We start from the raw sequence: 24,153 nt of genomic DNA, 5'->3' as shown, positions 1-24,153 counted from the left end.
GAAAGGGCAGTCAGGCTGCCTATCTGTGCTTAGGCCTCTGGCAATCAGGTACTCAGCTGGATAGAGGTCTCTGCACACTAAATGTGTAGAAATTTCCCTCCCCACTACCTTTATGATTTTAAAACTTCTGGTTCTCCAGAGAAGTTGAAAAATTATAAATTAGAGAATGGCTTTGCTGCTCATGATTTTTGATTATAAACTTGTTTATGTGGTTGCTAAATTAAGTAAATAAATAGTTGTATGGATTCAAAACTATAGTACCCTTTATGAAATTTCTATTATTGTGAATTAATAGCAGTGTTGGACATGTTAATAAGCAAGATCCACTAAGCACTAAAAATGAGGACAATGTATAAAATTATAGATTCATAATACTTTGAACTAAATAGTACTTAAGTGTGCCTAGTCTTTCTGTGCTCTACACTGATGGCAAGATGCCGCGTTGATTGCTTGTATATCAATAAGTACAGCAATGCACAGTTTTATAGTTTTATTATACTTATAACAAGAGTCTTGCTTCTAAATGTGTTTATATTCAAAGCAGAAGACTCAAATCAATATAGCCATGAAGTAGGTAAAGAACACAGCACAAAACAGGACATCAGCAACAGTTAGCAGTGAATTTATAATCTTATTATAAAGAAAACAAAAATCACTCGTGATGTGTATTCACTACTTTTACAGCCAGTGTGTTTGAAGTAATACCATGAAATAATTTTTGACAGGCTTCAAGGAATCAGCAGATATTTGGGTGAACGTTAACATCAAAGTTTGTATTTCAAGTCTAGGTTTTAAACTCTCAACCATCCATCCTGTGTATGGTGATGTCTGCAATTACTCTTCCTGTACTTACTCATTTTTTTGGAGCCCCTCTTCCCAGATGGTTTGATAGGTGAAGTTGGTTAAGTGCTCAACTCCCAAATGAAGTGATGAGTTCAAGTCACAGAAGTAATTCTCAACTGAGGTGTGTTCGCTGTCTCAAATGCAAACTCACCTCAGTTGGGAGGGTTTTCAGATTTTAAGTCCCTAGTTAAGTGCTAGAAAACAGGAATGAGAAACAGTCAGCTTGCTAAATCATCTAAACCCTTTTCAGAACCCTGTAGGACAACCTAAATCTACCTTTTACTGAATCAGAATTGATCCAATGCCTTATCAATGTTTTGTGGGCTATAGAGGCATTTTATCTCAAGGAGTGGAAGGAGATACACAGTGAGAATGAAAATAATAATTTTGCATGTTAAGTAAATTCACTTTCCACAATACAAAGGATGTACACTTTCAACCAGCACCTGGGTGATTAAATATTCCTACTACTGACAAACGGTAATTCCTCAATCCCCAGTCAGGAAAGTCAAAATTTTGAGGACATATAGTAAGCAATCAGATACCATTGTATGGCAAAATTTCCACTTTTTCTCCCCCAAAAACCTACACACACAACTTCTAACAAGTTCATTAGATACAACCTTATTAGTCATTTGGTTTTTTTTGGTGGGGGGGGGGGGGGGGGGTTGAATGTCAAACTGCAAGTCTCTAGGTCATATTTTTTTAAATATAAAAAAAAAAGAGAATGAGGAAAAGAAAATCTGAATTAAGGTCTTCCTTATGGTCACTTTTCTTCAGTAATTAATTTTCTTGTTTTGCTTTCAAACATTTAATTTTCTAAGGAATCAGTGGAGAGCTAGAAGTATCTAAAAAAAACTACATAGTATGGCAGCGATTCTGGATAAGATTCTTCAAACATTGTTTTTTTTAAAAACATAAAAAGGAATTATTGAAAAATTCTCATCAGCAACTGGTGTAAGTTAGTTTTTGCATAATAGTACAAACACATCGAGGCAGAAACGGCTCATCCAGCAGACTAATACGGATCATTGAATGGGTAATGGGGATGCAGTGCATCTCTGGCTACAGATTTGTTGTCAACCTGTATTAGCAAGAGGAGGAAAAAAGGTTAGTGTAAGAAATATTATATGACAAATTATTATGCACACAATCTGCCTAGTAATTATTACCCAAATGTTTTCTGCTGCATTTTAATGTTTAGCACAAGAAACAAAAGAGTGACCCCAATACCCTACCAATATTAAGATCCTTTATTAAACAGTAGCTGAATCTGTTAAAAGTAGATCCTCATTTGTTACTATAATGATAGGAGTCAATTTCCAAACTGCCTGCAAGGAAACCCAATGGGAAACACTACCACTATTAACATGTAAATAAAACATTCAAGTAGATGCTGCCACTAGCCTGATTGTTTACAGCAGTTTTCCCCATTAAGTCTAAATTCAGACATGAGTGATTCTTTAAAAACTACACCACTCCCTATGTACATAATTAAGTGGTGGGAAAGCCGCACAGGAGGTGCAAAGTGGGAGTAGCTACAAAGTTTTCTTCCCTTTTAATGTGTGAAACTATCCTACAGTAAAAATTGAGCCATTTCACAAACCAACAAGTGGTTCAATATAGAATGCTAAGGTGTATATTCGAACTGAGGGTTGGAGTAAAACCTCTGTTCTGCACGCTTTCAATTCTGGGGCCTCACTAACACGAGTTTACAAAAGTAGCACAATGCATAGTGCAATGCAGGCTCAATGCGTGTTTCTGGGCTCAGAGCAAATGTCCATGTGTGGTTGAAATCAGAAACCAGTTTGGTGCCCTTCCCATCAGCTGACTCAAAAATCAATAGCAGAGGTTAACCAGCCTCCATGTGATGTGTTGCCCCTAGGAGTCCAGGTGTACTAAGTGGGAAGGAAGAAGGGAAAGAAAACAAACAAAGGTATTTCAGAACTTCACACAAAGATTTTACCCATACATACCATGTGATTTGGAAAGCTCAGTAGCTCTAGCAATATAGCATTAGACTCCAGTCAATAATTGCAATCTTAGCCTCAACATTGAAGTTCAACTGCCCTCATCGATGGAGCCGAGCTGAGCGGAGGGAGCGTCCGATAAAAGGCGGGATTTCAGAGCGCTGAGTGCAGCTGAGAGGAGCCGAGCCGAGCGGAGGGAGCGTCCGATAAAAGGCGGGATTTCAGAGCGCTGAGTGCAGTTGAGAGGAGCCGAGCCGAGCGGAGCTGCGACGGAGTTCGAAGTGACGTCAGGAATCAGATCGGGACGCGACACAGGGGAGGCACCTGATTGGTGAGTAGGTTCAGGTGAGTATTTCTACTTATCGACAGTAACTGAAGTAAAAGGAAAGGGAAGGTCTGCAGGTCTTATAGGAAGTTGCGTTTATTTTTTAGTGAATCAAGGTCCCTAGTGTAGTTAACATTCTCTAAATTGAGAACAATTTAAAGGAGTAAACTCCTTAAAGGGAGTGGTAAGTAGTTTTTCTTTCCTTTTTTTTCTCTTGACATTGTAGTTGTTGTTAAGCTAACTTAAGGGTTAAGTCATGGCAGGAGATCCCAGAGCCGTGTCATGTTCCTCTTGTGAGATGTGGGAATTCAGGGATCCTTCCTGTGTCCCTGATTCCTTCACCTGCGGGAAGTGTGTCCAGCTGCAGCTATTTGACCGCTTGACGGCTCTGGAGCTGCGGATGGACTCACTTTGGAGCATCCGCGATGCTGAGAAAGTCGTGGATAGCACGTTCAGTGAGTTGGTCACACCACAGATAAAAATTACTGAGGGAGATAGTGAATGGGTGACCAACAGACAGAGGAAGAGTAGGAAGGCAGTGCAGGGGTCCCCTGCGGTCATCTCCCTCCAAAACAGGTATACCGTTTTGGATACTGTTGGGGGAGATGGCTCACCAGGGGAAGGTGGCAGTGGCCAGGTTCATGGCACCGTGGCTGGCTCTGCTGCACAGGAGGGCAGGAAAAAGAGTGGCAGAGCTATAGTGATAGGGGACTCGATTGTAAGGGGAATAGACAGGCATTTCTGCGGACGCAACCGAGACTCCAGGATGGTATGTTGCCTCCCTGGTGCAAGGGTCAAGGATGTCTCGGAGCGGCTGCAGGACATTCTGGAGGGGGAGGGTGAACAGCCAGTTGTCGTGGTGCATATAGGCACCAACGATATAGGTAAAAAACAGGATGAGGTCCTACAAGCTGAATTTAGGGAGTTAGGAGTTAAACTAAAGAGTAGGACCTCAAAGGTAGTAATCTCAGGATTGCTACCAGTGCCACGGGCAAGTCAGAGTAGGAATGACAGGATAGCTAGGATGAATACGTGGCTTGAGAGATGGTGCAAGAGGGAGGGATTCAAATTCCTGGGCCATTGGAACCGGTTCTGGGGGAGGTGGGACCAGTACAAATTGGACGGTCTGCATCTGGGCAGGACTGGAACCAATGTCCTAGGGGGAGTGTTTGCCAGTGCTGTTGGGGAGGGTTTAAACTAATGTGGCAGGGGGATGGGAACCGATGCAGGAAGTCAGTGGGAAATAAAATGGTGACAGAAACAAAAGGCAGTAAGGGAGAGTGTACAGAACATGACCGGACAGATGGTCTGAGAAAGCAGGGCAAAGACCAAGGGAAGTCTAGATTAAACTGCATTTATTTCAATGCAAGAAGTCTGATGGGCAAGGCAGATGAACTCAGGGCATGGATGGGTACATGGGACTGGGATGTTATAGCTATTACTGAAACATGGATAAGGGAGGGGCAGGACTGGCAGCTCAATGTTCCAGGGTACAGATGCTATAGGAAAGATAGAGCAGGAGGTAAGAGAGGAGGGGGAGTTGCGTTCTTGATTAGGGAGAACATCACGGCAGTAGTGAGTGGGGATATATCCGAGGGTTCGCCCACTGAGTCTATATGGGTAGAACTGAAAAATAAGAAGGGAGAGATCACTTTGATAGGATTGTACTACAGACCCCCAAATAGTCAACGGGAAATTGAGGAGCAAATATGTAAGGAGATTACAGACAGCTGCAAGAAAAATAGGGTGGTAATAGTAGGGGACTTTAACTTTCCCAACATTGACTGGGACAGCCATAGCATTAGGGACTTGGATGGAGAGAAATTTGTTGAGTGTATTCAGGAGGAATTTCTCATTCAGTATGTGGATGGCCCGACTAGAGAGGGGGCAAAACTTGACCTCCTCTTGGGAAATAAGGAAGGGCAGGTGACAGAAGTGTTAGTGAGGGATCACTTTGGGACCAGTGATCATAATTCCATTAGTTTTAAGATAGCTATGGAGAAGGATAGGTCTGGCCCAAAAGTTAAAATTCTAAATTGGGGAAAGGCCAATTTTGATGGTATTAGACAGGAACTTTCAGAAGTTGATTGGGAGAGTCTGTTGGCAGGCAAAGGGACGTCTGGTAAGTGGGAGGCTTTCAAAAGTGTGTTAACCAGGGTTCAGGGTAAGCACATTCCTTATAAAGTGAAGGGCAAGGCTGGTAGAAGTAGGGAACCTGGGATGACTCGGGAGATTGAGGCCCTAGTCAAAAAGAAGAAGGAGGCATATGACATGCATAGGCAGCTGGGATCAAGTGGATCCCTTGAAGAGTATAGAGATTGCCGGAGTAGAGTTAAGAGAGAAATCAGGAGGGCAAAAAGGGGATATGAGATTGCTTTGGCAGATCAGGCAAAGGTGAATCCAAAGAGCTTCTACAAATACATAAAGGGCAAAAGGGTAACTAGGGAGAGAGTAGGGCCTCTTAAGGATCAACAAGGTCTTCTATGTGCGGAACCACAAGAGATGGGTGAGATCCTGAATGAATATTTCACATCGGTATTTACGGTTGAGAAAGGCATGGATGTTAGGGAACTTGGGGAAATAAATAGTGATGTCTTGAGGAGTGTACATATTACAGAGAGGGAGGTGCTGGAAGTCTTAACGCGCATCAAGGTAGATAAATCTCCGGGACCTGATGAAATGTATCCCAGGACGTTATGGGAGGTTAGGGAGGAAATTGCGGGTCCCCTAGCAGAGATATTTGAATCATCCACCGCTACAGGTGAGGTGCCTGAAGATTGGAGGGTAGCAAATGTTGTGCCTTTGTTTAAGAAGGGCGGCAGGGAAAAGCCTGGGAACTACAGACCAGTGAGCCTGACATCTGTAGTGGGTAAGTTGTTAGAGGGTATTCTGAGGGACAGGATCTACAGGCATTTGGAGAGGCAGGGACTAATTAGGAACAGTCAGCATGGTTTTGTGAGAGGAAAATCATGTCTCACGAATTTGATTGAGTTTTTTGAAGGGGTAACCAAGAAGATAGATGAGGGCTGTGCAGTAGACGTGGTCTACATGGACTTCAGCAAAGCATTTGACAAGGTACCGCATGGTAGGTTGTTACATAAGGTTAAATCTCATGGGATCCAAGGTGAGGTAGCCAATTGGATACAAAATTGGCTTGACGACAGAAGACAGAGGGTGGTTGTAGAGGGTTGTTTTTCAAACTGGATGCCTGTGTCCAGCGGTGTGCCTCAGGGATCGGTGCTGGGTCCGCTGTTATTTGTTATTTATATTAATGATTTGGATGAGAATTTAGGAGGCATGGTTAGTAAGTTTGCAGATGACACCAAGATTGGTGGCATTGTGGACAGTGAAGAAGGTTATCTAGGATTGCAACGGGATCTTGATCAATTGGGCCAGTGGGCCGATGAATGGCAGATGGAGTTTAATTTAGATAAATGTGAGGTGATGCATTTTGGTAGATCGAATCGGGCCAGGACCTACTCCGTTAATGGTAGAGCGTTGGGGAGAGTTATAGAACAAAGAGATCTGGGAGTACAGATTCATAGCTCCTTGAAAGTGGAGTCACAGGTGGATAGGGTGGTGAAGAAGGCATTCGGCATGCTTGGTTTCATTGGTCAGAACATTGAATGCAGGAGTTGGGATGTCTTGTTGAAGTTGTACAGGGCATTGGTGAGGCCACACTTGGAGTACTGTGTACAGTTATTATAGAAAGGATATTATTAAACTAGAAAGAGTGCAGAAAAGATTTACTAGGATGCTACCGGGACTTGATGGTTTGACTTATAGGGAGAGGTTAGACAGACTGGGACTTTTTTCCCTGGAGAGTAGGAGGTTAAGGGGTGATCTTATCGAAGTCTATAAAATAATGAGGGGCATAGATAAGGTCGATAGTCAAAATCTTTTCCCAAAGGTAGGGGAGTCTATAACGAGGGGGCATAGATTTAAGGTGAGAGGGGAGATACACAAAAGGGTCCAGAGGGGCAATTTTTTCACTCAAAGGGTGGTGAGTGTCTGGAACGAGCTGCCAGAGGCAGTAGTAGAGGCGGGTACAATTTTGTCTTTTAAAAAGCATTTGGACAGTTACATGGGTAAGATGGGTATAGAGGGATATGGGCCAAGTGCAGGCAATTGGGACTAGCTTAGTGGTATAAACTGGGCGACATGGACATGTTGGGCCGAAGGGCCTGTTTCCATGTTGTAACTTCTATGATTCTATGATCTCCACATCATACATAAGTTCTCACCTGGCACCCATAGAATGAGTCAGTGCATTTGGGAATGGACAGAAATTGTGTGTGGGGGAAGGGGTGGAAAGCCATGAATACTTACTACAATTTTTGGAACAATGTATCGCCAGTTTCTGTTGAGAGTTCCAATTGTTTTCATCTCATCTTCAGTCAGAGTGAAATCAAACACCTAGGAAAAGAGAGTGACAATTATAGCATTCTGAAGACTTCAGTGTTACTTGTTCTGCAGCTTTCCTTGTGGATAAAATGACTCCTTAAGTAATAAACTATTGTCACACATAATAGCATTTCCACATTTTGTGGGAGAAAAGCAGTATACACATAACCCCTCTCCAACCAGGCTGCGCTCATACACCTAGTTTAAAAATGGCATTGGCAAAGAAGCAGAATGTTGCCTGGTCAACTTTAGGGAAGAATATGTAGCTTAGGCAGATCTCGATGCTAAATGCTGTAGCTTCAAATAGCAAGGCTGTAGTTTTTATCTGGAGCCCTCAGGATGAATAATTTGCTGAAGGAAAGTAGAATACTGTCTCTCTTACAATGAATTTGATGGTTTCCACTCCAGAATATTAAAAGAAATGTGAGGAAATTCCAAATATGCAAGTCATAATTTTCCAAAGCTCTCTAGATTCAGGAATTGTGCCACTTGAATGGAAAATTGCAAATATTGAGGGGGAGGGAAGGAGAAACCACATGACTACAGACCCGTCCATTTAACATCATGCTGTGGGGAAATTACTGGAATCTATCAGAGACAAGAGTGACTTGAACAAGTATCTGCTGATCAAAGAGTAAGCATGGATTTGTGAAGGGTAGGTCATATCTCACTAAACTTGTTGAATTTTGTTTTTGAGAAGTCTCTAGCATGGTGGATAGGGGAATGTCTATGGACGTCGACTATATGGACTTCCAGAAGGCATTTGATAATGTTCCACAAGAGACTATTAGCAAAAAAGAGCACGGAATGTGAAGTGACCTTGTGACATGGATTGATAATTGGTTGGGAGGTAGGAGGACAGAGTTGGGAAAAAGGGAACATTCTCTGATTGGTGGGATGTGGCAGTTGGTACTCCCCAGGAATCTATATGGGACCTCAGTTTTTCTCCATATATATTAATGACTTGGATGATGAATAGAGAGAGTTGTATATCCAAGTTTGCAGAGGACACTAAGTTAGAAGGCACAGTAAGTTAGATGGGAGCAGAAAACTACAAAAGGACATAGACTAAGTGAGTGACCTAAACTATGTCAGATGGCGTCACTGTGAGGAAGTGTGAGGACATGCACTTTGGATCCGAGAAATATAAATCAGATTATCTTAATAGCGAGAGACTAGAAACTGTGGTAGAGGAAAGAGATTGAAATGTCTATGTACACAAAAGCAAGTGCATAGGTACAAAAAGTAATCAAAAAGACTAATGGAATGTTGGTCTTTATCTCAAGGGGGTTGGAATACAAAAGTGAGGAAGTGATGCTTCAGCTGTATAGAACCTTGGTTAGACCCCACCTGGAGTTCTGCATTCAGTGATCTGAAAGTCAGGCCCATCTGATGGTTGTGCTACTAGACATGGTTATTGCCTGGTGCCTACTTTTTGCTGGTGTTTCAGGTTAGTTGGCAGTTGGAGTGAAATGAGGAGAGCAACAAAGACAGAGCAGCTGCAGGGGAGAAATCTGGACAGCAAAGAATGCAGATTCTGTAACTGCAGCTGGCTAGATGCCTTACGTATTTCACATTTACTTTCCTGTGACATTTTCCTTCTAATGTCAGGTCTTGATAAAAAAAAAGAGCTTGTAGGAGGAATTCACAGTAGACCTTCTCCTCCTTTGCCGATATTGGGGACTCATGATATGATTGAGTCCGATGAGTGGGGAACCTACAGGTTTGAAGTCAAAGCACTAGATCATGCTTGAACATGAGAAGCAATTTGATGTTTGAGAGTGATTCCATGGAAAACTACCAACAGGAATGTAACAGAGCTAGGGTTGGGAGCAGGATAGGTAGGAGCGCGTGATGGTCATCTCCACAGTGGGAAGGTAGTGGATTAGAAATCCACTCTAAGCCTTACTAGGAAGCATGCCAAACAGTACAGGACTGTTTCTTGACCAAATGCATCAAAGAAGCCGTGGCAGGCAATGCTCATCTTGATCTTGTATTTGTTAATGATCCAGAAAATGTTCAGGAAATGCAATTTGTAGCACCCTGGGATACAACAATGTCAGAATGATAAAGTTTAACATGATCTGGGAATCAGAAATACCTAGGAGCCAGGTAGATAACTTTAAAAGACTTAATTCGCTGAAATGAAGAAACTAAAGCAAATAAATTGGGGGAGACTGTTTAACAACGCTTCAGTTTAAGTGACATGGAACACTTTTAAAGGAATAATGCTGAGCATGCAGGATAAATACATTCCCAAAAACAAACAAGCTCGGACTAAGAAAACATGATCCTAAATGGATTAACAAACAAATCAAATGAGGGATGAGAAGGAAGAATGGGCTGTACAAATCCTGCAGGGAGAAAGGAGAAGGGGGCTCACTGGGATGGATTTTTTTTTAAAATACAGAAACGTTTTAAAAAGGTGATCATAGGGATGTAGAGAGACCTGGAAAAAAAAGCACAGAAGCTGAAGCTAAGTATAATTACATATTGCAGCCAGCCGTTTGTCATTGACATCTACGGGAATGGCTAAAGCACCGCTTGTACCGTATTAAACGCTCCGGCTATTTTGGACAGACTCAGCTGTTTGCACCCAGTTAAGGTGCAATTATCATGGCCACTTAATCCCATGATTGGCGTCAGGTTACAGTTTGCACTAACAGCACTAGCAAACGTGGCTGGAAAGAGAAAAGCGATGAGCGTTAGCACAAAAATTGACTCCTAAACAAGATGGATGAGCTGCCGGAGATGAGCCAGCGTGACCTAGCGCATCACCTTGATCTACCTAAATCTTCTGTGGCCGACTTAGATACAGCTGTTCACTGAGTATCAAAATTCCAACCCAGACAGAGGCAATAGAATGTTGAACTACATAGCCAAAATAGTGGAATATAAGTAGTAATCAGATGTTATAATACTGCATCCAGTTCTGGTGACCAAGTAACAGACATTTAAGCACTGGTGACAGTGCAGAGAAAAGCCATGAGGCTGATCTGTAGTGTCAGTGGTTTAAGTTAAGAGAAAAGACTGGAGATACTTGTTAATTGTATGATTTATATCAATTAGTGTTGATTGCATTCAGGTGGTGTGTATCAATTGGGGACTCTCTGGTATCCATTTATATGAAAGCTTACCTAGGGTGTGGAACTGGTAATATGATCACTACGAATAAAGGCTTGGATGCAACTGAAGATCAGGCTCTAATATTCTATCCTTCACCACCTGGCTACCCAATTTAGAACAATACTTAGGCTTTTCAGCCTAGAAAGGAAGTGTCCAAGAGGTGATCTTAGGAGATACACAAGATCGTTAAGGGCATAGAAAACTTTAATGCAGATTATTTTAAATTAAACTGGGAATGGAATGAGAGGACACAGATTCAAACTAGTGAAGGGTAATTTTAGGGCTGATATCAGGAAATTCTTCACATAGTCATCAACATGTGGAAAAACCCTGGAATCATTCAAGAAACAACTGGATGCTACAAAGAATAGGGATTTTAGAGACTCTCTGGATGGGTGATTTAACATTGCTTGAATGGCCTTCCTCATCTGTAACTTACTTATCACCTACAAGATCACAAGACAATGAGGTTCATTGCACACATTATGAATGAGAATCTTTATTGATTTAATGAACTTCCATTCCTGCTGCTCCTTTTCTAAACATAGAAGCAATAAATGGAACTCAATTTTAATACTGGCAAAACATCCAAATTACCTGTAGATTCTGTGCCATTCGTGCTGGATTGACACTCTTGGGAATGGCTACCACCCCACGCTGTACCTGCCACCTGCAGAGAAAGGCAGCCTAATGAAGTTACATGGAAAGAACTGTGGAAAGCCTAGAGTAAATAGTTTTATTCATTAATTCAAATTCATTGGCCAACTATAAAGCAAGGTGGTAAACATCGGCTAAAACTAAGTTTGAAATAAAATGACAAAGAGGCTACTGCATTTAGAGGATGAAGATTTAGGAAGTCACTTCCTTAAGCCTCCTTTTATACAGGTTTTAAACTCATATGTCATCACCTACAGGTAGCAAGAAATTAGGAATCAACATTGGATCAAAGTTCTGATGCTAACAATTCATCCATGCCATATTTTAAAAAAAATTCCAACACTAAATCCAAGTCATGAAAAAAAAACAGCAAAACAGTTGGTATAGTAAATCTACTTCAAACTTAACATACTTTGGAAAATGGTTTATAATGCCATTTGATAAATAACATTTTGTGTCAGATCATTACTGTACTAATCCTTTCATATTGGTAGTCCAATTTGACACTGGTTCATTTAGATGATACCCAATTCACACAAACATCTATTGCCCATTTGATTATATCAGTGGGAGTGCCAACTAATTTTTTTTTTAAAACTATAAAACGAGAAACCTTTTGAAAACAAAAGTATGTACATGGTTTCAAACTCTTTGCAATGATGAAACAGCTATTGAAATGGGAGATCAGCAGTTTTGTTAGAGCATTGGTGTCTCAGCTGTAGGACCAGAGGTCTAATTACAGTACCAACTGGGATTCCCACTTTACCTCTCCTGGGAGGGGCACAAAACAGCGTAGAATGGATTTGAAGTCATCCTGGTCTAAGAATACCAAAGACGTGGTAAGGCTAATCTCCAGTACATCATATTAGCAGTTCAGATGATCAAACTGATCATCTTTCCTCCGTTCCTAACGCAATGTACACTCAGCTTCCTAGATTACGTCGAGAACTGGCCTGTTCTCAACAAGCATGTTGTAAATGCTTGCCAAAAAAAAGTGTCCAACAATTAAGAGCAGCTCGTTTTGCTGAGAACTACGTCATAGTGCTGCATCTGGTTCACACTAACAGGATTTTGGCATGCAGGAATCAGGTTCTATAGAACTAGAAACAAACAAAAAAAATTGAATCTAATTGATCATCCTAAAATTTGGTCAATATTAAAACAAAGTGACAAAACATAAACTTCAATTAAGGTCCGTGGAAACATCATTTTCCTACAGGTCACCAGGTTTCTGGTCAGCAACACAAATGTAAGTTTCTGCCAAAGCAATTTTTACATTGGAAAAACAAAAGCGTCAATAGTGATGAAGATTAAGACTGAATTGGATTCACGTCTTTCACAATATGTCATAAAGGAACATAGAATCTGCAGGAGTGTTTCAGTACAGTGCAATTCTAATTTGAACACCAGTTAGGATAATTTGATGTTCTCAGCTTTAGCTGCGTCAGGAAGATTTCCAAGATCCTGCCAGAAATGTTAAAATGTAAGCGGGTCAAAGTCCACTTTTATCAATAAGTCTGCCCAAATACATTGCAGCAGGTGTGTACATCATAACTGAACATGTAAGAGATCTAGCAGGACCAGCAGGGGGCGGTAAAGAGATCTCATAGGGCAGTGTCACTGCCCGATTTGAGACTTTCACAGCTCAGTAGATTAGACAAGAGAATCATTGCCAGCTTGTGACCGTATCCTGGGGGTCAGGCTAGGCCTGTGGATGGGGATATCTGGGTAGAGTAGGTTTCCAGGAAACAGAAAGACTACCTGGTGCTTCCAGAGCTCCAGGCAGGATTCATATATCACCTGACATATGTCCCACAATTGTTTCACCCATGTGTTACTGCATTAACTTAAGAGTTGCCAGGGGGAGAGGAAGACTCTTTTTCTAGTGAGTAAGTCCCACAGACAAAGGCCTGCGTCTGTACAAGCGTCCTGTCACATTCTCTGTGGTTTCTCAGAGTGCTGTCCAAAATATCTGACTGGGGGTCATGGCCAGAATATATATTGCAGTGTATCTTTCTGACCATAGCGCCAACAGTCATTTTAAAGACAAAGAATTGTGCTGTTCATTCTTTTTGAAGTTATCTTGATTGAGTGAATTGCTTTAGCCTTATGATAACTTACAAAATCATTTTAAGATCTCATACCTGAGCATAACTTGAGCAGGTGATTTCCCATATTTATCAGCTAGAGTTTTAATGTTAGTATCTTCAAGTAATATTGGTTCATCTGGGGCTTTCCACATCCGATCAGAGGAACCAAGAGGACTGTATGCAGTCACCACCAACCCACGCTTCTGGCAATGTGCAATCAGCTCATTCTGGGCAAAATATGGATGGCATTCAACCTAGTAATGATATACAAAGAAATGCCCTGAGTCATGCAAAGTTCTCAGGACTTTGACTTTTAGATCCAGGAACAAGGCATGTTTGGTTTAAGTACAAGGTAACTTATAGGAAGCCTTCAGCACCAGAAATAATTAAATTAATTTACAGGAAAATATTATTCCCTTCTTTCACCAGCCCACAAGTCACAGATTAGTTTGTTTATATAGCAATTATTTGGTCACATAAACCTTGGAAGAGAAATAAAAAGCTATATGTGCAAGTAGATAACCGATAAATCATGATTCTGAGCGTGCCTGTAGATTTAGTCCTAACAGTTACTACACTTCTAAAGTAATTCATTGTGACCATTGAGAAATTTCAATGTTATATGGTATTATGCAAATATTATGTTATATTGTCATGCATTTGTTGGGATGTAGCCCTTAGCAGAGTCCTGAAAACCTCCTAGAAGACAGCTCAAGATATCTATTTTTTGGAAGAGTGAAACAGATTATATACAACTGATTCACTTGATAGTACTACAATAAAAATATTCCAAAAATGTTCCTACCTGCAACACTGCAGGTTTGATAGTAGCTTTGGCAATGACATCGTCTATCTGTCGACTGTTGAAGTTTGAGAGTCCGATGGCTTTCACCAGGCCCTTTTCTACTAGCCCCTCCATAGCTTTCCAAGTTTCCTTATAATCAGTATAATCATACTGCACTGTGCCATCAGGATTTTTTGGAAAGGGGACATCACCTTGTCTGTGAACAGCATAAAATTCAAAACTGAAACTGCAAGTACAACACATACTGTAGAACATGCAAGATACACAAGAAACTACTGCTTAGAAATATTGAGTCTTATTTATAATTATGGTTATCATGTAAACTGATCACAAACCCACATTTATATGGATACAATGAATGCAAAACCAATTTTGTAGTCAGCATTCTATGCCCACAAGTCAACGGCCTGGGCTTTCAACAGGCTAACGAGCCCGCTACAATTAGTCAAAGGAAAGTTTCCATCAGTCTGCATTTTACTTCCAACACTAAAAGTGCTATATTCCAACATATAACAAGTAACTATCCAATCACACAACAAACTTAGATATAAACTATGCCTTACTGAAAGGCATAAGGCCAGTGAATCAGGTACAAATCCAGGTAAGTGAGCTTCAGGTCTTCCAGGGATTTGCGACAGGAAGGTTCCACATCTTCAGGATGATGCTTAGTGTTCCATAACTTGGAGGTCACAAAAAGTTCTTCACGCCTCACTATCTACAAGAGGAAATGTATATGATATCAAAATTAAATTCCTCCGTTAGTGTGGATGTTTAGTCAACTTTACATTGGACAACCTGCTGTCCTTACCCGATCTGGCCTATATGTGACTCCAGACCCACAGTAATGTGGTTGATTCTTAATCGCTCTCTGAAATGGCCTAGCAAGCCACTCAGTTGTACAATCCCGCTACAAAAAGTCACAAGAAGAATAAAACCAGTTGGACCACCCAGCATCGGACACAACAAAGGCAAACCAAGCCCAGTCGACCCTGCAAAGTCCTCCTCACTAACATCTGGGGGATTTGTGCCAAAATTGGGAGAGATGTCCTACAGACTAGTCAAGCAACAGCCTGACACAGCCATATTCACAGAATCATACCTTTCAGCCGTCGTCCCAGACTCCTCCATTACCATCCCTGGGTATGTCCTGTCCCACTGGCAGGACAGACCCATCTGAGGTGGCGGTACAGTGATATACAGTCAGGAGGGAGTGGCCCTGGGAGTCCTCAACATTGACTCCGGGCTCCATGAAATCTCATGGCATCAGGTCAAACATGGGCAAGGAAACCTCCTGCTGATTACCACCTACCGTCCTCCCTCAGCTGATGAATCAGTCCTCCTCCATGTTGAGCACCACTTGGAGGAAGCACTGAGGGTAGCAAGGGCACAGACTGTACTCTGGGTGGGGGACTTCAATGTCCATCACCAAGAGTGGCTGGGTAGCACCACTACTGACCGAGCTGGCCGAGTCCTAAAGGACATAGCTGCCAGACTGGGCCCGCGGCAGGTGGTGAGCGAATCAACATGAGGGAAAAACCTACTTGACCTCATCCTCACCAATCTACCTGTCGCAAATGCATCTGTCCATGACCGTATTGGTAGGAGTGACCACCACACAGTCCTTGTGGAGACAAAGTCCTGTCTTCACACTGAGGACACCATCCAATGTGTTGTGTGGCACTACCACTGTGCTAAATGGGATAGATTCAGAAAAGATCTAGCAGCTCAAAACTGGGCACCCATGAGGTGCTGTGGGCCATCAGCAGCAGCAGAATTGTATTCCAGCACAATCTGAAACCTCATGGCCTGGCCTGGCATATTTCTCACTCTACCATTAACAAGCCAGGGGATCAACCCTGTTTCAATGAGTGTAGAAGAGTATGCCAGGAGCAGCACCAGGCGTACCTAAAAATGGGGTGCCAACTGGTGAAGCTACAACACAGGACTAGATGCATGCTAAACAGCGAAGTATCATGCTGTAGACAGAGCTAAGCGATTCCACAACCAACTGTCAGATCAAAGCTCTTCAGGACTGGATGTGGCAGGACTGCATAGTGTTGGACAATTAAACAACTAACAGGAGGAGGAGGCTCTGTAAACATCACCACCCTCAATGATAGCAGAGTCCAGCACATGAGTGCAAAAGACAAGGCTGAAGCGTTTGCAACCATCTTCAGCCAGAAGTGCAGAGTAGAAGATCCATCTCAGCCTCCTCCCGATATCCCCACCATCACAGAAGCCAGTCTTCAGCCAATTCGATTCACTCCACGTGATAAACAGCTGAGTGCACTGGATACAACAAAGGCTATGGGCCCTGACAACATCCTGGCTGTAGTGCTGAAGACTTGTGCTCCAGAACTAGCCACGCCTCTAGCCAAACTATTCCAGTACAGCTACAACACTGGCATCTACCCGACAATGTGGAAAATTGCCAAGGTATGTCCTGTCCACAAAAAGCAGGACAAATCCAATCTGGCCAATTACCGCCCCCTCAGTCTTACTCACAATCATCAGCAAAGTGATGGAAGGGGTCATCGACAGTGCTATCAAGCGGCACTTACTTACCAATAACTTGCTCACCGATGCTCAGTTTGAGTTCTGCCAGAACCACTGGGCTCCAGACCTCATTACAGCCTTGGTCCAAACAGGGACAAAAATGCGGAATTCCACAGGTGAGATGAGAGTGACTGCCCTTGACATCAAGGCAGAATTTGACTCCAACTCTCCAGTGGCTGGAGTCATACCTAGCACAAAGGAAGATGGTAGTGGTTGTTGGAGGCCAATCATCTCAGCCCCAGGACATTGCTGCAGGAGTTGCTCAGGGCAGTTTCCTAGGCCCAACCATCTTCAGCTGCTTCATCAATGACCTTCTCTCCATCATAAGATCAGAAATGGGGATGGTCGCTGATGATTGCACAGTGTTCAGTTCCATTCGCAACCCCTCGGATAATGAAGCAGTCTGTGCCCGCATGCAGCAAGACCTGGTCAACATCCAGGCTTGGGCTGATAAGTGGCAAGTAACATTCGTGCCAGACAATGACCATCTCCAACAAGAGAGAGTCTAACTGCCTCCCCATGACGTTCAACAGCATTACCATCACCGAATCCCCCACCATCAACATCCTGGAGATCACCATTGACCAGAAACTTAACTGGACCAGCCACATAAATACTGTGGCTACAAGAGCAGGTTAGAGGCTGGGTATTCTGCAGCGAGTGACTCACCTCCTGACTCCCCAAAGCCTTTCCACCATCTACAGGGCACAAGTCAGGAGTGTGATGGAATACTCTCCACTTGCCTGGATGAGTGCAGCTCCCACACTCGAAGCTCGACACCATCCAGGACAAAGCAGCCCGCTTGAATGGCACCCCATCCACCACCCTAAACATTCAGTCCCTTCACCACCGGCGCACAGTGGCTGCAGTGTGTACCATTAACTGCAGCAACTTGCCAAGGCTTTTTCGACAGCACCTCCCAAACCCTCGACATCTACTACCTAGAGGGACAGGGGCAGCAGGCACTTGGGAACACCACCACCTGCACGTTCCCCTCCAAGTCACACACCATCCCGACTTGGAAATACATCGCCGTTCCGTCATCATCGCCGAGTCAAAATCCTGGAACTCCCTACCTAACAGCACTGTGGGAGAACCTTCACAACACAGACTGCAGTGCTTCAAGAAGGCAGCTCATCTCCACCTTCTCAAGGGCAATTAGGGATGGGCAATAAATGCTGGCCTTGCCAGCGACGCCCACATCCCATGAACGAATAAAAAAAGCCAAATATGATATATGCTAACCAAATGGATCAAAAATATTTCAATTTCAGTAAACTAGTTATTCTGATTTTTTTTTTCTAAATTCAGTCATCTAAATATTTAATTAATTCAAAACATTTTGCTTTTTGATTCATTAGTGCAGTGTCATTTTGTGGCCAGTAAATATAGATACTATATGAAATACAATTTTTTTTGGAATGGGATCGTCAACTTCTCCAACCAATTCTTGCCAATTTATTTGTGTAATGTGTTACTGAGTATCCAGATTGGACTACCAGTCATATTCATTGCTCCAGTGTAAAAAATCATTGAACCATCACAAGCTGACCTGCAGGAATTAACTGGAATTTTAAAATAAGGTCATTCTCTGAAGTGAATTTAAATTTCTAACCCTGTGCATTTTTTTAAAATTAAAATCAGTGCATATAATGAATATTTTTGTATAGTTTAGTACAAGTCTCAAAGAAGCTGACCCATACCAGTTACACATAATGGAAAAAAAAATCTGTATTAAGATATTCCAGACAGCATCTAGGCATTGGCTGAATAAAATGAGGTGGCTGTGCAAAAATACCTGCAGGCAAAGCTGTATCACTATAGGGATAATATATCTGAAACATATAGAAGACAAGACGACTGACAGCTTAAAATTTTCATTTAGCCAGACGTCACTTTTTAATGCGGTGTTTGAAACGGTTCTACTTTTCAATTTACTAAAAAAGTAATGAACCTTGCTGGGAAGTCTGAAAGATTTATGAAAGTAGAAATTTGTAAACAGAATGTTTAGATTGTTAGCATGTGGATCTGTAGTTTCAGAATGTAAAAAGACTTGTATTTATATAGTGCCTTTCACGGTCTCAGGACATCCCAAAGCACTTTTGAAGCGTAGCACTGTTGTAATGTCGGAAACACAGTAAGGTCTCACAAACAGCAATGTGATTAAAATGTGGTCGAGGGATAAACACTGGGTAGGACATCAGCTCTTCTTCGAAATAGTGCCATGCGATCTTTTACATCCACTCGAGAGGGCATCGGTTTAACATCTCATCCAAAAGACGGCACTTCTGACAGTGCAGCATTCCCTTAGTACTGCACTGGATTTTTGTGCTCAAGTCTCTGGAGTAGGACTTGAACCCACAACCTACTGGCTCAGAGGCAAGTGTGCTACCCATTGAGTCACAGCTGATAGTTGAGAGAGTCAATAGTACTATAAACTATGTGGAACAGTGTCACTGTTAATCAATATACTGTATGCTTCTAACTTATAACAGTATAAGCACATCAAGGGAGAAAATTGAATACAAGAGTAAACTAGCAAGAAATATAAAAAGATTGTAGGAGCTCCTACATGTAAAAGGAAGGGACTAGGGAAAGTAAACGTGGGTCTCTTAGAGGCAGAGACAGGAGAAATTATAATGGGGAATAAGGAAATGGCAGAGATATTAAACAAATATTTTGTATCTGTCGACAGTAGAAGGCACAGAAAACATACCTGAAATAGTGGGGAACCAAGGGTCTAATGAGAATGAGGAACTTAAAGTAATTAAGATTAGTAAAGAAAAAGTACCGGAGAAATTAATGGGACTAAGAGCCGACAATTCCTCTGGCCCTGATGGCCTTCATCTTAGGATTTTAAGAGGTGGCTGCAGAGATAGCAGATGCAGTAGTTTTGATCTTCCAGAATTCCCCAGATTCTAGAACGGTCCCCATGGATTGGAAGGTAGCAAATGTAACCCCGCTAGTCAAGAGAGGGAGAGAGAAAACATGGAACTGTAGGCCAGTTAGCCTGACATCAGTAGTAGGGAAAATCTTAGAACCCATTATTAAGGATGTAGTAACAGGGCACTTAGAAAATCATAATATGATTAGGCAAAGTCAACATGTTTTTATGAAAGGGAAATAGTGTTTGACAAATCTATTGAGTTTTTTTTTTGAGGGTGTAACTAGCAGGGTAGATAAGGGGGAACCAGTGGATGTAGTATATTTGTATTTTCAAAAGGCATTCGATAAGATGCCACACAAGAGGTTGTTACACAAGATTAGGGCTCATGGGATTGGGGGTAATATATTAGCATGCATTGAGGATTGGTTAACGGACAGAAAACAGAGTAGGAATAAACAGGTTACTTTCAGGTTGGCAGGTTGTATGTAACTAGTGGGGTGCCGCAAGGATCAGTGCTTGGGCCTTAGCTGTTTACAATATATGTCAATGACTTAGATGAGGGGAGTGAGTGTAATGTATCCAAGTTTGCTCATGGTACAAAGCTAGGTGGGAAAGTAAGCTATGAGGAGGACATGGAGGCTGCAAAGGTTATACAGGTTAAGTGAGTGGGCGAGAAGGTGGCAGATGGCGTACAATATGGGGAAATGTGAAATTATCCACTTTGGTAGGAATAGAAAAGCAGAATTTTTTTTTAAAAAGGAGAGACACTAAGAAATGTTGGTAGTCAGGGGGATTTGGGTGTCCTTGTACACGAATCACAGAAAGTTAACATGCAGGTACAGCAAGCAATTAGGAAGGCAAATGGTACGTTAGCGTTTACTGCAAGGGGGTTGGAGTATAAGAGTAAGGAGGTCTTGCTGCAATTATATCGGGCTCTGGTGAGACCATACCTAGAGTACTATGTACAGTTTTGGTCTCCTTACCTAAGGAAGGATATATTTGCTTTAGAGGGGGTACAACAAAGGTTCACTAAATTGATTCTTGGGATGAGAGGGTTGTGCAATGAGGAGAGACTGAGTAGAATGGGCCAATATTCTGAGTTTAGAAGAATGAGAGGTGGTCTCATTGAAATGTATAAAATTCTTAGAGGGCTTGACAGGGTAGATGCTGAGAGGCCGTTTCCCCTGGGTGGAGAGTCTAGAACTAGGGGTTATAGTCTCAAGATAAGGGGTTGGCCATTTACAACTGAGATGAGGGAAAAATGTCTTCACTCAGAGGATTGTGAATCTTTGGAATACTCTACCCCAGAGGGCTGTGGATGCTCAGTTGTTGAGTATATTCAAGATTGAGATTGATGGTCTTTGGACACTAAGGGAATCAAGGGCTATGAGGATAGGGTGGGAAAGTGGAGTTGAGGTAGAAGATCAACCATGGTCTTACTGAATGGCAGAGAGGGCTCGAGAGGCCATATGGCCTACTCCTGCTTTTATCTTATGTTCTTATACAGTGATAGCCAGAAGATGGCTGAAAATCCAGGAACACAGATGATTTGAAGGCGTACTCCAGAAGTTGGAACCAGCACAGAGAGAAAATAGGTAACTGTTTTGATTCAGCAGTTAAACTTAGACTTGATCAAAAAGGCTGCATATTTTTAATATTAACATCTTCAAAGATATACATTTAAACAGGAAGAGCATGACTGCCAACTGTCACTTTACTATATAAACTGAAAAGGATCAATTTTGCCAAGCATGTATTGGAATCCTTGAAAATGAATATTACTATTACATTTAAGTTGAACCCAGCTGATGTTTGCAAAGATTACATTGATAATCATATTATCCAGTACTATGGAGATTTAGTGAAATAACAGTCAGTAATACATCAAATGGGGTCCTGTTTAGGCTATGGTACTTTTTTGGGTTGAGCCAAGAGTTAAATGGTACATGGCCAATGTTGTATTTAATTCCTGATGGCAATTGAATGGCAGTTGGATCTTTGTAATTCAGTCAGTTTATGCAAGATGACGAGAATAAAAACGCATCACAAAAACCCTATCAAACCCAAATCTGGATTCATTATTCCACATAATGTCCCACATAAGAGGTTAGTGTGAAAAATTAAAGCACATGGGATTGGTGGTAATATACTGGCATGGATTGAAAATTGGTTAACAGACAGGAAACAGAAAGTAGGAATAAACGGGTCTTCTTCAGGGTGGCAGGCAGTGACGAGTGGAGTACCACAGGGATCAGTGTTTGGGCCCCAGCTATTCACACTATATATCAATGATTTGGATGAGGGAACCAAATGTAATATTTCCAAGTTTGTTGATGACACAAAACTAGGTGGGATCGTGAGGAGGATGCAAAGAGGCTTCAAGGCGATTTAGACAAGTTGAGCGAGTGGGCAAATACATGGCAGATGCAGAATAATGTGGATAAATGTGTAGTTATCCACTTCAGAAGGAAAAACAGAAAGGCAGAGTATTATTTAAATGGTGATAGATTGGGGAATGTTGATGTACAAAGGGACCTGGGTATTTTTGTACACCAGTCACTGAAAGCAAACATGCAGGTGTAGCAAGCAGTTAGGAAGGCAAATGGTATGTTGGCCTTCATTGCAAGAGGATTTGAGTATAGGAGCAAGGATGTCTTACTGCAGTTATACAGAGCCTTGGTAAGACCACACCTGGAGCATTGTGTGCAGTTTTGGTCTCCTTACCAAAGAAAGGATATACTTGTCATAGAGGGAGTGCAGCGAAGGTTCACCAGGCTGATTCTTGGGATGGCAGGACTGTCATATGAGGAGAGATTGGGTCGACTTGGCCTGTATTCACTCGAGTTTAGAAGAACGAGAGGGGATCTCATTGAAACATAAAATTCTGACAAGGCTAGACAGACTGGATGCAGGGAGGATGTTTCCCTTGGCTGGGGGGGTCCAGAACGAGGGGTCACAGACTCAGGATATGGGGTAGGACATTTAGAACTGGAATGAGGAGAGATTTCTTCACTCACAGGGTGGTGAAACTGTGTAATTCTCTCTCACAGAAGGCTGAGGAGGCCAAGTCATTGAATATATTTAAGAAGGAGCTAGATAGATTTCTAGACATAAAAGGCATCAAGGGGTATGAGGCGAGAGCAGGAATATGGTATTGAGATAGAGGATCAGCCATGATCATATTGAACAGCGGAGCAGGCTCGAAGGGCCTACTCCTGCTCCTATTTTCTATGTCTATACGGTGTGATCCTCATCAATTGGACATTTAAATTCTTACACTATACCTTGTCAGTACCAACTGTCTCCTTAAGGGTCTCTCCAATTTCGGCTTCATTGTTGTACACTGCAGCACAGTCTATGTGACGATAACCTGTCTCTAAAGCATTCTGGACAGCTTCTTTTACCTAAGCAAAAGAGAAAACACAATCAGACATGGTCTTAAAGGGCAATTCCAAGGTCCTTTCCAGCATGAATAAAATTCCAGTTGGGATAAATTGCTATTTGAAAAGTTCTTAATCTCAACTGTGCCACCATGGGAATCAAGACTTTTTTTTTTCCGGGGTGGGGGAAGATACATAGATAAGCTAAAACACCGGTCATCCCAAGATACATTCACACATCTCTCAGTGGCTAATTACTGTATAAAGTAGCAATGGCCTGGCAGTTCTTCAGCCTATTCTCTTGCTCCAGGAATGTATGATAGGAAGGGTAGGGGGAAAACAAGAGCTTCAATTTCTTATTTATTTGGATTGTTCATGGCCTGTAATTGATAGCAGATAAACATGACTTCACTTACTGATACATCACAACACCTCTACAAAAAACAATGCACTTATGTATAATTCTATGCAACACATCCATAGTTCTAGCAAATTCAGAGAAAACAGAAGTGATACCGCAGCCATTAATGGTTAAAGCTGAAGGACACTTGGATGAGTACATGTTGACATTTATGACGTGTACACAAGGTACTGTACTGTGACAAGTGGATATATTGATGGATTTATGGAAGACACTAACATATTTCATGATGTGGTGCACATTGTTCTCCTCATCCCTTCCTACACAGCACAAAATTTTCCAGCCAAGATGCAGGCTGACAACTGTTCCCAGAAGTGTACCACTGCTGTTCTTGGACTGTCTGCTAGGTGGTGTGTGAGGATGTCCCTTCCTTCTGTGATAGCATTGAAGTACTCCAACAATGTGAATTAGTCTGTCACTTTGTCTCCGTTGATGGGCATTCAGCTTCCTCAGAAATTGGCTGTCACAGTTGGTTAAAACAGCATCTTTACATCTCTGCACAACCAGAGTTTAAATCCAATTCAGCCTGATAAGGTCAAGTGTGTTCATTCTTGTTCCCTCAGTTACAAGTCAGTGAAATACATTTGGGCAGTCTTGATAACTTTGTACAAATAAACAATCTCACTCTGTGGTGCCATAAGAATGGTTGGTGTGGGAAATGGTAAATACTTTATTACCACAGTGAGAAT

General features: G+C 42.0%; 1 protein-coding gene across 4 annotated transcripts in view; it reads right to left on the bottom strand.

The window, feature by feature from the left end:
- Positions 1–477: 477 nt before the first annotated feature.
- Positions 478–24,153, bottom strand: part of akr1a1b (aldo-keto reductase family 1, member A1b (aldehyde reductase)) — a 32,925-nt gene continuing 9,249 nt past the window's right edge. For all 4 annotated transcript variants that reach the window (XM_067990142.1, XM_067990143.1, XM_067990144.1 and 1 more), the window contains exons 3-9: positions 22,948–23,067; positions 14,784–14,935; positions 14,221–14,416; positions 13,470–13,669; positions 11,266–11,338; positions 7,468–7,554; positions 478–1,927 (exon numbers count right to left, since the gene is read on the bottom strand). In XM_067990142.1, coding sequence (XP_067846243.1) covers positions 1,862–1,927; positions 7,468–7,554; positions 11,266–11,338; positions 13,470–13,669; positions 14,221–14,416; positions 14,784–14,935; positions 22,948–23,067 — 894 coding nt within the window. In that variant the 3' untranslated portion in view covers positions 478–1,861. The remainder of the gene's footprint in view (positions 1,928–7,467; positions 7,555–11,265; positions 11,339–13,469; positions 13,670–14,220; positions 14,417–14,783; positions 14,936–22,947; positions 23,068–24,153) is intronic.

Source organism: Heptranchias perlo, chromosome 9, assembly GCF_035084215.1.
Source record: "Heptranchias perlo isolate sHepPer1 chromosome 9, sHepPer1.hap1, whole genome shotgun sequence".
Taxonomy (NCBI): domain Eukaryota; kingdom Metazoa; phylum Chordata; class Chondrichthyes; order Hexanchiformes; family Hexanchidae; genus Heptranchias; species Heptranchias perlo.
The sequence above is the reverse complement of the archived record's forward strand: the minus strand, read 5'-3'. Positions and strand labels throughout refer to the sequence as shown.